Source organism: Pinus tabuliformis, chromosome 6, assembly GCF_031772625.1.
Source record: "Pinus tabuliformis cultivar Carrire ecotype Pingquan chromosome 6, CPIR1, whole genome shotgun sequence".
NCBI lineage: Eukaryota > Viridiplantae > Streptophyta > Pinopsida > Pinales > Pinaceae > Pinus > Pinus tabuliformis.
Genome location: NC_142292.1, coordinates 2,058,291,427 through 2,058,304,820, shown reverse-complemented (window position 1 = coordinate 2,058,304,820; position 13,394 = coordinate 2,058,291,427). Strand labels below are relative to the sequence as shown.

General features: G+C 38.6%; 1 protein-coding gene across 1 annotated transcript; it reads right to left on the bottom strand.

The window, feature by feature from the left end:
- Positions 1 to 9,677: 9,677 nt before the first annotated feature.
- On the bottom strand, positions 9,678 to 10,115 carry LOC149267484 (uncharacterized). The gene has a single exon (XM_089412034.1). It carries the CDS (start codon positions 10,113 to 10,115, stop codon positions 9,678 to 9,680), a length of 438 nt encoding a protein of 145 aa, XP_089268160.1.
- Positions 10,116 to 13,394: the final 3,279 nt, after the last annotated feature.

The window sequence follows — 13,394 nt, the reverse complement described above, 5'->3', positions numbered from 1 at the left end:
CACGCAGGAACACAAGCATCGCTCTGCTGCCAGCGAGCCTGGTTAGTACCCCGACAAAGTTACTTTCATCACCTATCTACGTAGGAAGCCTTTCACTTCTTTCGCCTTATTCATTTTTAATTTTTTAATATTTTCAAGTACATGACAAACAGTCTGTGGACTTATCATGGTGTTGTGCGACATTGCATATAATTGTGAAGCATATGCACACTCTTGACTGTGACATGCAAGAAAACGAAAGAAACAAGGACAAATTGAGTCGTGCATGTGTGCTTGCAATGTAAGATTCCTCCAATGTGTGAGCGATGGGATCATGCAGTTCAAGTGGAGGAAGCATGAACTATGTGTCAGATTGATTTTCAATGCATACAGATGAGTGATGAGGAGCCTCAGGTGATTGAACAATTTCTCGATCGGAAGTGAAACCAACCTCAAAACAGCGAGGGCCTAACACAACCATCAGCTCAGGTTGAAGTGCCTTGACAGTCTAGGGTGTTTCAACTTTGTCATCAGATAGATCACCATAAATAGGTGGCTTCAAAAAATCAACTGCGATAGAATCATGATCATGATCGAATATGGGAGTAAAAGGATCACGATAGCCACGATAAAAAAAATCAATGATTTCATAGGCATTCTCGTGATCTGATGAATCAAACAGAGGGGTAGATGAGAAGTGAACAAATTCATCCTCTGTGTTTCCGGAAAAGGTAGATGAAAGGTCCAGTGGATTTTCAATGAAAATTTTATCCTCTCCATTGTCGGATGATGGACTGACATCCAATGTGTCCTATGAGTGATCAACAATGGGTGCATCTATAGATGATGATACACATGCAAAATCATGGATGGCAGGTTCACCAAAGATGTCAGGAAAGAACGTAGGAGGCTCGGACAAAAGGGAGTCATCCTTCGCCAAGTGTTGATGCTCAAGCTTTGAGTCATACTCTTCATGAATGACAATGCATGTTGGTTGTGCAACACCAACTCCATCGATGGCTTGATCCTCGTTCACAACAAGTGTAGAGTTTGAAATGGAAGAACACAAGACAATATCATCCCGAGGAACAACTGAGTACGAAGACAAAGGTTGTGGTACAAAATGCATATGACAACTCGTTGGACTCACAACCAAATTTGTGAAAAAATTAAGCAAAGTGATGTTGGGAGGATGTGAAAATTGAACATATGTGTGAGCATGATCTCCCGCATCACTCTACAGTGGTGGAGCTTTTTGATGAGGGGACGATGGATAGTCACTTGTGACAGTGCTGTATCCATCTGTGATTGTGCAACTCCATCATTGAGGAATTTTGAGCGAGGCTTGAGTTCAAAGTTCTTCTTGGGATGGGCATATTTATTAAGAAAATACTTGAATCTATCCAAAGATAGAAAAATTTCATTTGGCTCTTTGGAGCTTGAAACTGCAAATCACTGAAGCGATGCCAAAATTCCATACGCAATATGCAGAGCCTTCCGTTGTTGTAACAGTTTTTGGTCAAGATGTTCTAGATCAAAATGATAGAAAGTGTCTTCAATGAGATCACATAAGTGCTCATGTGAGTGCAAGTTGTGAGCCAATAGGCTACAAAACCACCGATGTAGAGATTCGCGAAGTGTGTATGCAAGCAGCAAGGAGGCCTATTCGTCACAACATCCATCATCCTTGTGAAGCAAGGCAAGGAATTCATGTAAGAACTCAGGCCAGGACACTTTGCCTTCACCATCACACGTGAATGTAGACAAGAGATCAAAGAACTTCCTTGTGATGGTGATAGATTTGGCATGTGAAAAAAATCGTGCAGGGAGGAGAGTGCAAGACTCCATGATAGATATGCAAAGGTTCAAAATAGGACGAGAGGACACATCTTGTCATCTAGCCCGCTTTCTAGCACGAGAAATGTTGACGGTGTTGGACCCACCAACATGTTAGGGAATCTCCCTGGTAAGAAGTCCCAATTATACCTTAGACCGTTTGGTATAGGAGTCCCAACAGTGGGCCGTACAGTAATGCCTTGACCGTGATTTCACACAGAAGCAAGTAAGATGTCCCTATTGGTAGCGAGGGTGTGACAGCCGCGGCAAGACAAGGAAGGTGCATGAATGCTTCTAACACACAGAGAGTGGGGTGAGTGCACCCCTTGGAAACTTGTGATAACACGCGGCTTGGAAGGGTGCACAAGAGTGTAGATGCATCACAAAATGGAAATCAAGTTAGCAAACAATCTAAAGTGATGGTTAAACCAATCGACAGACTTAATTAAGATTCATACATACTTATACAGAATAGTCCATACATGCATGCATAAGAAAATAGATACATATACCATTTAGAGTAAACAAGATAGCTCGAATACAATATGACATATGCATGAAACGCGTTGACTCTATTATATTAAGAAGTGTAAGTTCCAGTCATACAATACATCCATGTCCAACCACTAGTTCTAACAGGGAAACATTACAGCCACAACTGCCTGCTCCTCCAAAGAGATATACTAGCTCTGCACAATGGAGAAGCCAATGCACATTACAATATTGTCCAAGCTCTCTCTAAGATATTCTTATCGGAAGTTTGGCTGACCAAATATTATACAATGAGTTATGAAGGACTATTTATAGCAAAGGGTGGGGTGATGCTTGACATTCCCCTTTGTGACCATCATCTATCCTCATGACTATTCAACTACTTCATGATTGTTACATTCAACTATCGACACTTGAACTTCCACTTGATAAGATGTTACATTGCAATGAACATGTACCTATGTGAGACAAAATGTCTTGAGCAAGCCATGAAAGACATCACTAACACTCAGACTGTTGTGGTGAGACCAACTCTTTGACATCCTTATGATGGTGGCGAACTGATGCCAAGCTTGGTTGTCCGTGATGGTGTCCGTGTGCTCAATGCTGATATATTGTTAAAGTGAACTCTTGCCTCTATTGCATCTAGGTACACTAATATGGATCCTCCGTCCAACTCATCTGATAGCATGCACATGGTCGTCCTAGGTGCAACTGGACCGGCAACATGTTGATGCATAGTGTATGCGCTGATTCACAAGCATGTGCTGGTGGCCGTGCGCATCAACTTGTTGAAATACATATTCAGCTCTAGTTGGACTTGCTTCTTGTCTTTGCCTCGGTGGGTGTGCTAAATGGGTGGGATCGCATGCATGTGCACAATGACATGCATGTTGCTGAGTTGCCTTGCACACAATCAGCAACACTGCTCACCTTGTCTCCTCCGTTCCAACTGCTCAGATGGATACATAACTTGTACGGGCGCAGTTTCATCCGTTTGTGCATGTTGTGCCCGTTGTTGTACCTATTCTTGCTGCAACTCATTCTCTCCTCTATGCACCTCCTATTCTTCTTTGAGTTTCTGCTTCAGCACATGAAACTCCTTCTCTGTCCCATTCTCTGTTTTTGTGCGATCTTCATGTCGCATAATCACCTCATAGTCTCAATCTCCAAAGCTATTTTCATCATGAGGGGATCTGATTTGAACTTGCACCTCTGCTCTGCCTCTATGATGTCAATAACCTTCCTCTTGCATTCGTCACATGCAGGTGTGCTGCCTTCTGCTGCTGCTGATGGTGTTGCTGTCTCTGATGTCATTGACATTGATCTTGATATCCTTGTCCATGAACATCTTGATGTCTTCGTGGATATGAAAGTTCATAGACACTTGACCAACTGCATCCCTAGTTGTGCTCTTAACAATGTCTTTGACTCTGCTCTTGTGGAAGCCATTTTACTTGTTCTCTGAGAGACAGAAGAACACCTGTGATGCCTGGAGACATAGCAACACTCATGACAAGCAATATGTGAGTCAAAAACAAAAATAACCTTGAAGATTGACTTGTAACATACATGTGTGATTGAACGTGAATGTTGCACGATTTCCATCGGGAGGTTAGGAGATTGATTGCCAAAAATTCGCAAGGCATAGTCTGGGCTATCAGGAGGCTGACTGACTGTTGGAACTGCGCAATGCATAGTCCATCGTGGCTTGCTGAGGACTGAAACTACGCAATGCACAATTTCAGTCAGCAGTGACATGCGACCAGCAAACTGCATTGCATAGATTTTGGGGCCAGCTGAACACTTCCTCCAAGAACTGCACAATGCAATCCTTGAGGTGAGTTCTTGGCTAGACTTGGGCAATTTCTGGAGGGAAGGCAGAGCCTTCGCTTCTGGAAATGTGCAGTGTTATCCGGGAAAGGCACGGTCCAGGCTAAGGCAACCCAGTTCGACCGACAGGTGATTTAAAACATGAGAATTCTAAATGCATGGTGATATGAGTGCAAACAAGAGTGAATGATCATACATGCAAACAACAAGTGCAAGATTAATAGAACAGGAAAACATGCATGTTTGTGAAGTGAGTCACCGCAACGACGACCGTCCATGCAAAAACAATTTCATGCATGTGACAACAGTGAGATGTGAACTAAAATTGAAACGGTGCTTCTACAAGCTTAACATACATCAAAACTATAGTAAGTGCTCACTGAAATCAAGCACATAGCACTCACACGAAGCGAAACCCAAAAAGCGATAGAAATGGAGCGTGAGATATGAAAAATGGGCTTACCCCAAACCAGCTGAGATGAATGTGCCCACGACTCCTAGATGTAATGTGGGATGTCATAGTTGCAACTACGAAGTGAGAAATGAGCTCTGTAGTGTCTGGTTAACGAGTTTTTATAAAATCGAGGTTGCGACGCGCATGCCAAAAATGTAGGAAAAGCGACACTTGGTGGGACGTTTCTGAAATGATCCTTGCATATAACCTCCAACTACTAAAAATAGCTTCCTGAAATAAGGGATGTATTTGCATGCTACCTTTGGAGAAGCAGTCCATGCATTAAAATTTGTTTTGCTCGGTCTCGAAGGGAACCATCAATCTGAAGGCACATGCATGGGTATGCTCAACTGAGGGGAGAAAAATGCACATTTATGGGAGGGAGCTCGATTTGCTGCTTAGAAGCTTTGTGGAATTTCTGGGCTGAGCAACTCACTGCTGCCCAGAATTGCACAATTTCTAGGTTGAGGAGCAGTGCTTGGAGGAATTGTGCAATTTTGTCAGTGAACAGTGACAAGTGGATTTGCGCAATTCTGGAGCCCAGCAGGCTACAAGACATAATTGTGCAATTTCTGGAGGGAACGCTGGTTGCCCTCTAGAATTGCGCAATTTCTTGAGGGAGCTCCTCAGCTTGCAGCTGGACCAAGTCTCGTGAAACAACTTGTGAGGGGGATGCAACAAGCTTTGATGGACAGGTTGTCATTCTGCAAGAAAATCACTCAAGCTTGTGTCCTTGACAAGGAAAGACATGCTACTGTGAAAGGTTGGTAGCGAGGCTCCAAAACGAAGCTAATGAAAAAGTTTGGAGGGTGGAAGTAGCTGCTACAACATCTTCCATCTCATAAAATCTTACAATTTCATTGGATCATTCTAGGGAACCCCTCAATGATTACTCGATTATACCGCAACACCAACTTTTAGTATTTTAATTAGTGGTCACACCAATCTGTACCTCATACAGATCGAATAACCTTTACATTTTGTTTTAAACTTACTTGTTCACAATGGCACATACACACAACATCATACATATGCACATAAACACATCATTCAACACTTTACACATTACCACATACAAATTTCGAGATACCCCACCATTTCTATTCATGCAAACTAGATCATACTGCTTTTGATCATGATATAAGAGTTGTGCTTGGTAAAAAAATTTGTTAACAGCTATATATATGTATATATATATTCGTAAGTAGACAATTTTATACTCCATTGACCCCTAGAATCCATGTCCAAGATAATGGAACTTCGATATATATATATATATATATATATATATATATATATATATATATCTTATCATGTCTACAATACATAAGTACATGTGAAATTCTAAGCGAGGGTTAACAAAATTCGCCCTTTCCTTTTGATTGTCCTTCATTTCCATGGACTCAACTAGTCTACCTAGTTATCAAATTATCATTTTTTAATATCATCTTTCCCATGAGTTGCGTAAAACTATAATTTATGAATCTTTCGAGTAACATTTCTACATGTCCTCAACTTTTCTGTTCTTGGAGCAACCAAAGTATCATTATCACTATCACCTCTAATTTGATAGATTCAAAATGTTTCATTCTTTTGTTATTTCAATAAATTATTGTGACACTCTACCCCGGTTAATCAATACTTATGGGTTTTGATAAATATTTTTAAGGTGCAACTTCTTTTATAACACATAGCTACCTATTTCACACGCTTGTCTTTCTTGAGAATGTCACTCCCCATATTTGTGCCATTATTCTTCAAGTTATTCGATATGCATAATTGAGATTTCAAACCATAGATGAATCAATCAGTGATTAGCCACAATCACGAAGATCACAAAAGATTCCTTTTGAAATTTCCAATTTTTATTGTATCTCTTTTCTATGGAGGTATATGATTAATTCTTCCACTTTTATCAACCCCAAGAGTCAAGCCTCCTTGTGAGAACTACGGAAACCTAGTGAGAGTCATACTTAGAACACTCATACTGTCATTATGTTGTTGTTATGTACATTTCTATTTTTGATACATATATTCTATGCTTCAAATCTAGTTGTCCCTCATTCCTTAGGGTAGTTTGCATCCATTTTATTATGTATATATCTTTACTGTGTATCAAAGTATTTATAGCTGAATATTTGTCTATTTTACACTCGTAAGCATATTGATTGTGTCACACTCATTAGGTTTCTCTGACATAATTCTTTCTTCCATATCAGTTCACAATACATCACCCGCTTCATTCACGACAGGTTAACTTACTCCCTTGATGTGTAGGGTCGTGTGGTCAACAATCTTACCCCAATTTTAAGAATATCTAATTTTCTTATTATACCATTCACATAGTAATAATTCTTCCTATTATATATATATATATATATATATATATATATATATATTGTAATTTGCAAGGAATATTTCCTTACCTTATCCCCATTATGGCTCACAACTAGTGATCGTCTCTTTAGGTACCATTATAATTTCATGACAATAACGAGTCATAACCAAACATATTCAATTATTTCAACTTGACATCCTCATGGGAGATATGATCCTTGTACTTTGTTCTTGTGAACCCAGTTCGTGTTTACATTAATTATCCATCATTTGTTTAATTTAGGTAGTTTTATTTATCTTATGCGTTTCCTCCATGTCTTTCCCAAATGGGCCATCGACGCTAGAAAAACATAGTAATATTAAAAGAAATCACTATGAATGTTCAACGTATAACCTAGTATAATACAAGCATACTTAAAATGCACAAAAGATCACACGAGATTCACATCATCCATTTTATAGTAGTACTTCCCGATATATCTCACATATGAGATTCTCTCAACTCTCTTCTTGGGTTTTACATCCCTTTCTATTTGGCACATTATTGATTAAGGTGTCTCGAGATAACATGGTTTTTTTTTTTAATTTTACAAACAGGTATTCTTATGATTCATAATTGAACTTACATATCATGCATCTATTATTGTCTATATTAGGACTTCTAATGGATCCATACCCAATATAGAACGAAACCACTAATTATTAAGTGTATACCATTTTTACACGGTAAGTTTAATCTCCAACCTGTATGTGTTAAGTTTTTTGCCTAGAATAATTGTTGACATACGTCCCTCATTTAATTCAAAGACAAAATTTTTCCCTCATTACTTATCCATGATTTGATCCACAACCTACCATTTTCTCATGACTTGTTAAAATCTCTTCCATGCAATACTAGTTATTTATTAAATGCAATCCTCCATATTGAGGGCATGTACATCAGACTAGATGAAAAAGTTCATTAATTTTTCCCTTGCAAATTTTTTAGTCAATCATAAAGTTCAAACTTACTTGTGCCAACTAGTTATTACTAAATTGAACTTATTTATTTTTGGCTCACACTGTTAACACATATTTATATTTTTGTTGTCACCATTGTTAATTTCTACCCTATCACATATTATTTAAAAGTTTCACAATGTTACTATAATTATTTTCCTAATGTACTATTTCCTTTTCTTTTTTTTTTCATATTCGTCTCATCCCTCACCATGTAAAATAGGGATTTAACACCAAACATCATGAATACCGCTCTTATATAATTTTCGCTTGTTTCTAATAAAAGGTCCCCCCACTTAGATAGTCCGTTACTTTTAGGGTGATTTTAGATACAACACACTAGCTTTTTCCTCAAGCATATCTAGTTAATGTGTTATAGATTTAAAAATGCATTATTACTTATTACATTTCATTTTTTCTACATATGTATTCCTCACCATTAAGCTCAATCATATTAGTGTTGCTTGATAAGGGTAACCCAATAATTCTATTCCAATTACTCTTGGCGAAGTCCTTTCACTTCTTGTTGCTTTGATTTTATAGAAATTTTACTTTCTTCCTCATCATATGTTAATTTATCTATAGTTGGGCTTATAAGTCATAGTGTTTAACCCTTATACCAACCATAAAAATAAAAATAAAAATAGTCGTTACTACTTCTACTAAGAATTTTATGCAAAGAGAGCAAAGATTAAGGAGTTTATATCTCACTTTAGGAAAAATATGATAGTTTGAAATGTATTTACACTAGGTCACAAAGATCGGGTTTAAGAGTTGCATTGGTTAAAAAAACTTCTATTCTAATTTATGGGAGACCCACCATCAATCTTCGTAGTTGCCACTATAACACCAAGAGTACATCAATCCAACTACCTGCAAGTCAATATACTAAGATACTATGATTTTAACAAAGCAATACTAACTACCTACAAGTCGATATACTAAGATCCTATGATTTTAGCAAAGCAAGACATCCAACTACCTGCAAGTCGATATACTAGGATCCTATGATTTTAGCAAAGCAAGACTAACTACCCGCAAGTTGATATACTAAGATCCTATGATTTTAGCAAAGCAAGACTAACTACCTGCAAGTAGATATACTAAGATCCTATGATTTTAGCAAAGTAAGACATCCAACTACCTACAAGTTGATATACTAGGATCCTATGATTTTAGCAAAGCAAGACTAACTACCTGCAAGTCGATATACTAAGATCCTATGATTTTAGCAAAGCAAGACTAACTACCTGCCAGTAGATATACTAAGATCCTATGATTTTAGCAAAGCAAGACATACAACTACCTGCAAGTAGATATACTAAGATCCTATGATTTTAGAAAAGAAAGACATACTACCTGCAAGTCGATATACTAAGATTCTATGATTTTAGCAAAGCAAGACTAACTATCTGCCAATGGATATACTAACATCCTATGATTTTAACAAAGCAAGACTAACTACCTACCTGTCGATATACTAACATCCTATGATTTTAGCAAAGCAATACTCTAGTGCCTCCAAGGCAGGGAATATGCTCTAGAGCTGCCACCACAGCAGGTCATGTACACAATGAGATTTGAACCATAATCGCGTGAGCTTATTAGCCCAAATAAACTTACCATTAAACCACACATCACTATAAGCTTAAAAAACTTATATTAATACTCTATATTATGCCTCCCTAGGCACACAACAATATCAACCCTCCAATTACTCTGCTGAGTGTCGCTTACAAAATCATAGCTAAGGCGGTGGCTCTACGGGTGAGAGACGGGGCCAATCAAATTGTGCATAGAGAGCAGACAGGATTTTGACAGGGGAATTTGATTTAGGATACAATGATATCAGTGTGGGAGGCTTTGGACGAGCCCTTCTATCGAATGTACCTTTCACTTTCTCCTTACTCTGAACAAGGTTATCGAATGCCTTCCATCTGTTCTCATCGAGCTCCACAAGCTGGTTTACCCTCGCCTGAACTGCTTCCTGATCTGACGTGAAATGCTGCTGATACACTGGGATCTTCAAATGAATGGGCAATGTGACCTCCATCCCATATACCAACTCAAATGGGCTCTTCCCTGTAGCTTGTTTCTTCGTTATCCGATCTGCCCATAAAGCATACTTAATCTTGCTATCCCAATTCCTTTTGTTGTAACCCACAGTCTTCTTGATTATAACCATGAAATTATTGTTGCTTGACTCTGCCAAGCCATTTCCCTGTGGGTAATAGTTGGATGAATGGGATGGGACAATGCCATAATTGAAACAAAAGGTAGATAAATCTGCTGAAATAAATGCCTTGGCATTGTCTGTTGTAATCTTTGCTGGGACACCGAACCTAGTGATTATATTATCTTCCTAAAAAATCCATTACCACTTTCTCGGTTGCCCTCTTCGTGGGTAAAATCATAGGTAATCCAGGAAAAGGTCAAGAAATTCTTTGATAAAAAGACCAAAGCAGATGTTTTTTACATAGGAGACAAAGTTCTCAAGTGGGATTCAAGGAGAGAAGACAAAGGAAAGCATGAAATTTTGATTTTTTGTGGCAGGGTCCTTATGTCATTTATGGCTACAGAGGCAACAATGTCTTTTTCTTGAGAAATATAGATGGATCAGATCTAGTAGGAGGACCTGTTAATGGTAGAATGCTAAAGCATTATTTTTCCACTGACTCACAATAGTTCACTTTACTTTACATAATTGTACATAAACATTGCAGAATGTATATTGGATTTGATGGTAATCCTTTGAAGTTGAAGCCTGGAGAGAAGGCCCTTAGCTTTGAGGGATTTACTGACTTAAGTATCAATAAGAAGAAATCACAAAAGGACAGTTCACAAGATAACTACAGTCACAATTCAAAGGCTACTAATCTTCATAGTTCTTGACATTTCACCAAAAAATGTCATCCCCATGTGGAGTCACTGTTAGATTCCTATAGTGATAGGATTCATAATTTTGAATTGGCTGAGGTAACTCTTTTAATATTGTTCATACCTTTGCTTTCTGCAAACGTTTTCCATATTGAAATTAAAAAATGTAAAGAGGGTATGTCCTAAAAGAAATATCAAAGTACAATAAAAGTAAGAAAAGATAAAAAAAATAAAATGAAAAAACATGAACCCCAAACAAAAAACAGATCATGAAAGTGTGCAAGTCCAAGTGCCACTACTTTTTACTATTAATGCCTTAAATAATGGTTGTGTGCAGCTTGTCTTACATGCCACAACCCATGATAGTCAAACTATTTAATATTGACTATTTCATGCTTTGAATTTCATGGTTAGAGTTAGAGAATAAAAGTCTGACCAAACAGTTTAATCTTGGCAGATCATTAGATAGGTAGAGAAATAAAAGGAGATCATCAGTTTAATTTGAGCCCTTGGAAGATATAACGTTAGAAGTATATAGTTTGTTTTCTAAAAGAAAAGGAAAGAAAAGGGTTTGTGCTCCAAAGTGAAGAAAAAATGTTAGGGTAGGTAAAAGGGTAAGTAAAGAAAGGTTGCAGAAATACAAGTCATTTGGAGCATAAGCACTATTATCATACTTAACTATGTGTTTCAAGTGTGCAGGAGCAGTTATCAATGAAAAAAGAGTGCTCATAAGCTGATTTTCCTAACTCCCCTTTCACCCCCACTACATACTCACTAATTTCCCTTTTACCCCTTCATGGCTTATGTAAACCCCTTCCCCCTCATTTTCACTCCTACCCCTTAGTTTCACACATTTCCCTAGTCAGTTACTCATAAAATCCATTCCCATAAGTGTGAAACCCATTTTCCTCCTTTTAAAATCATGTTTTCACTTCAATAATTACCCAAAACCCCTCTAAACCCTTTATCCTAACTCTAAAAACCCCCCGCCTCACTAACTCCGCCACTTAACCATTTTCCCAACTAAAATAGAGTTTAAATTGCCACCCTGGTGAGGTAAACTAACCCCGCTACCCCTAAAACTCCGCAGCTTAATTAATTTGCACTTAAACATGGGTTAATTACTCTAAAACCATAATTCAAACCCATGGGCCCCGCTAACCTCTGCCCCATCGCCTGATCGTGTAACTTTCCCATGCGATGGTCGTTCGATCATCCACCCTCATATCCAACGGCCATCACCCATATCGCGCTCGCGTGATGTCTGACCTTTAACGGCCCGAGAGCATGCGATATGGGCGGTTTTTCTCAGGGCCCATCTGCCTACATGTCAACCTCTAGTATAGATCGTGTTCCCCTGACAAAATACCGCCCGACCCCCATAATCGGTGCGATGGCCTCCAAAACCACCTCCCCACCAAAATAAAAACCAACACTGTTCATAAAACATTTTCCCCCCACCATTTTTCCAACCGTTCGCAGTTAAAAGCCTTCTGACCCCCATTTTCACCCTTGTTCGCTCAAATCGCACTGTTGAACCTTTGAAGCACTTGCACCTTCTGAACTCCTGTGACTAGCTATCAACGATCAAAGCCTTCTGATGCCACCACTGCACTCCATCCTAGCTACCGAAGCCCTCCGCAAACCCCAATTGAAAACCAGTTGCAGCCCTGACTGCAAATTCCAGGTATTTGAGCAAGAATGAAGAATTACCCTCTCTTTAAAGAAAGAACATTAAATTCTTAAAATAATTGAAAGAATTTGATTAATTTCAATTTAATTGAGAGTCTCCCATTCCCAAAGTACCAGAACCCCAACATGCAAACTGCTCATACCCTACCCTGGTTATTCAATTACTCAAATTTCACTCCCAAAGCCATATAAAGCCCAATTTTCCACATTTTATCACAGAAATGGCAGCCCCAACCTCTCTAGATGTCAGACCAGTAACGAACCCTCATTTAGACATTGACCATTTGACCCTCGAAGACAGGGATTTTCAAATCAAAGACACGGTCACCCAATGCAACCTTCTGAGAATCCATTGTTCGGCCAAGGATAGGTTCCTAAACCATGTTGATGACATAAACCTCTGGGAATCATGTTTTCCCAATTATAAATTCCCAGAAGCCCATCCATTCCCAGACATAGTACATTTTTGCCATGCTTGTTATGTTCCAAGCCATAGGGCTATTGAGGCACCAAACCATGAAATATTGTTCACCATCACTACTGAATCCATCAACTAGATGTTGCAAATCTAGTCTACTCCTAAGTTGAATCATTTGTCCATTGCAAACTTGTTGGACTTGTACAGCACATTGGACCCAGCCAAGATCAAACAAATATTTAAGAATTTCATCATTGAGGAACGCCATACTCCTAAATACATTCCACCCTATATTTTTGCTATCTTTTGAGATACTAGAAGGAGAATAATCTCCATGATCTCATGCATCTGAGGATTCACATTAGATAATTTTGTGGATGAAATAATCATGTCCTTCTTGTGCATTTTCACTCCAGGCTAGCCTGCGACCATTATATGTGATTATGCCCAATTCATTGCAGACAGAATGCATGAACA

Bases quoted from the DNA above. Each gene is read 5' to 3' on its own strand.
- LOC149267484 (XM_089412034.1), bottom strand. From the start codon at position 10,115: ATGGTTATAATCAAGAAGACTGTGGGTTACAACAAAAGGAATTGGGAT.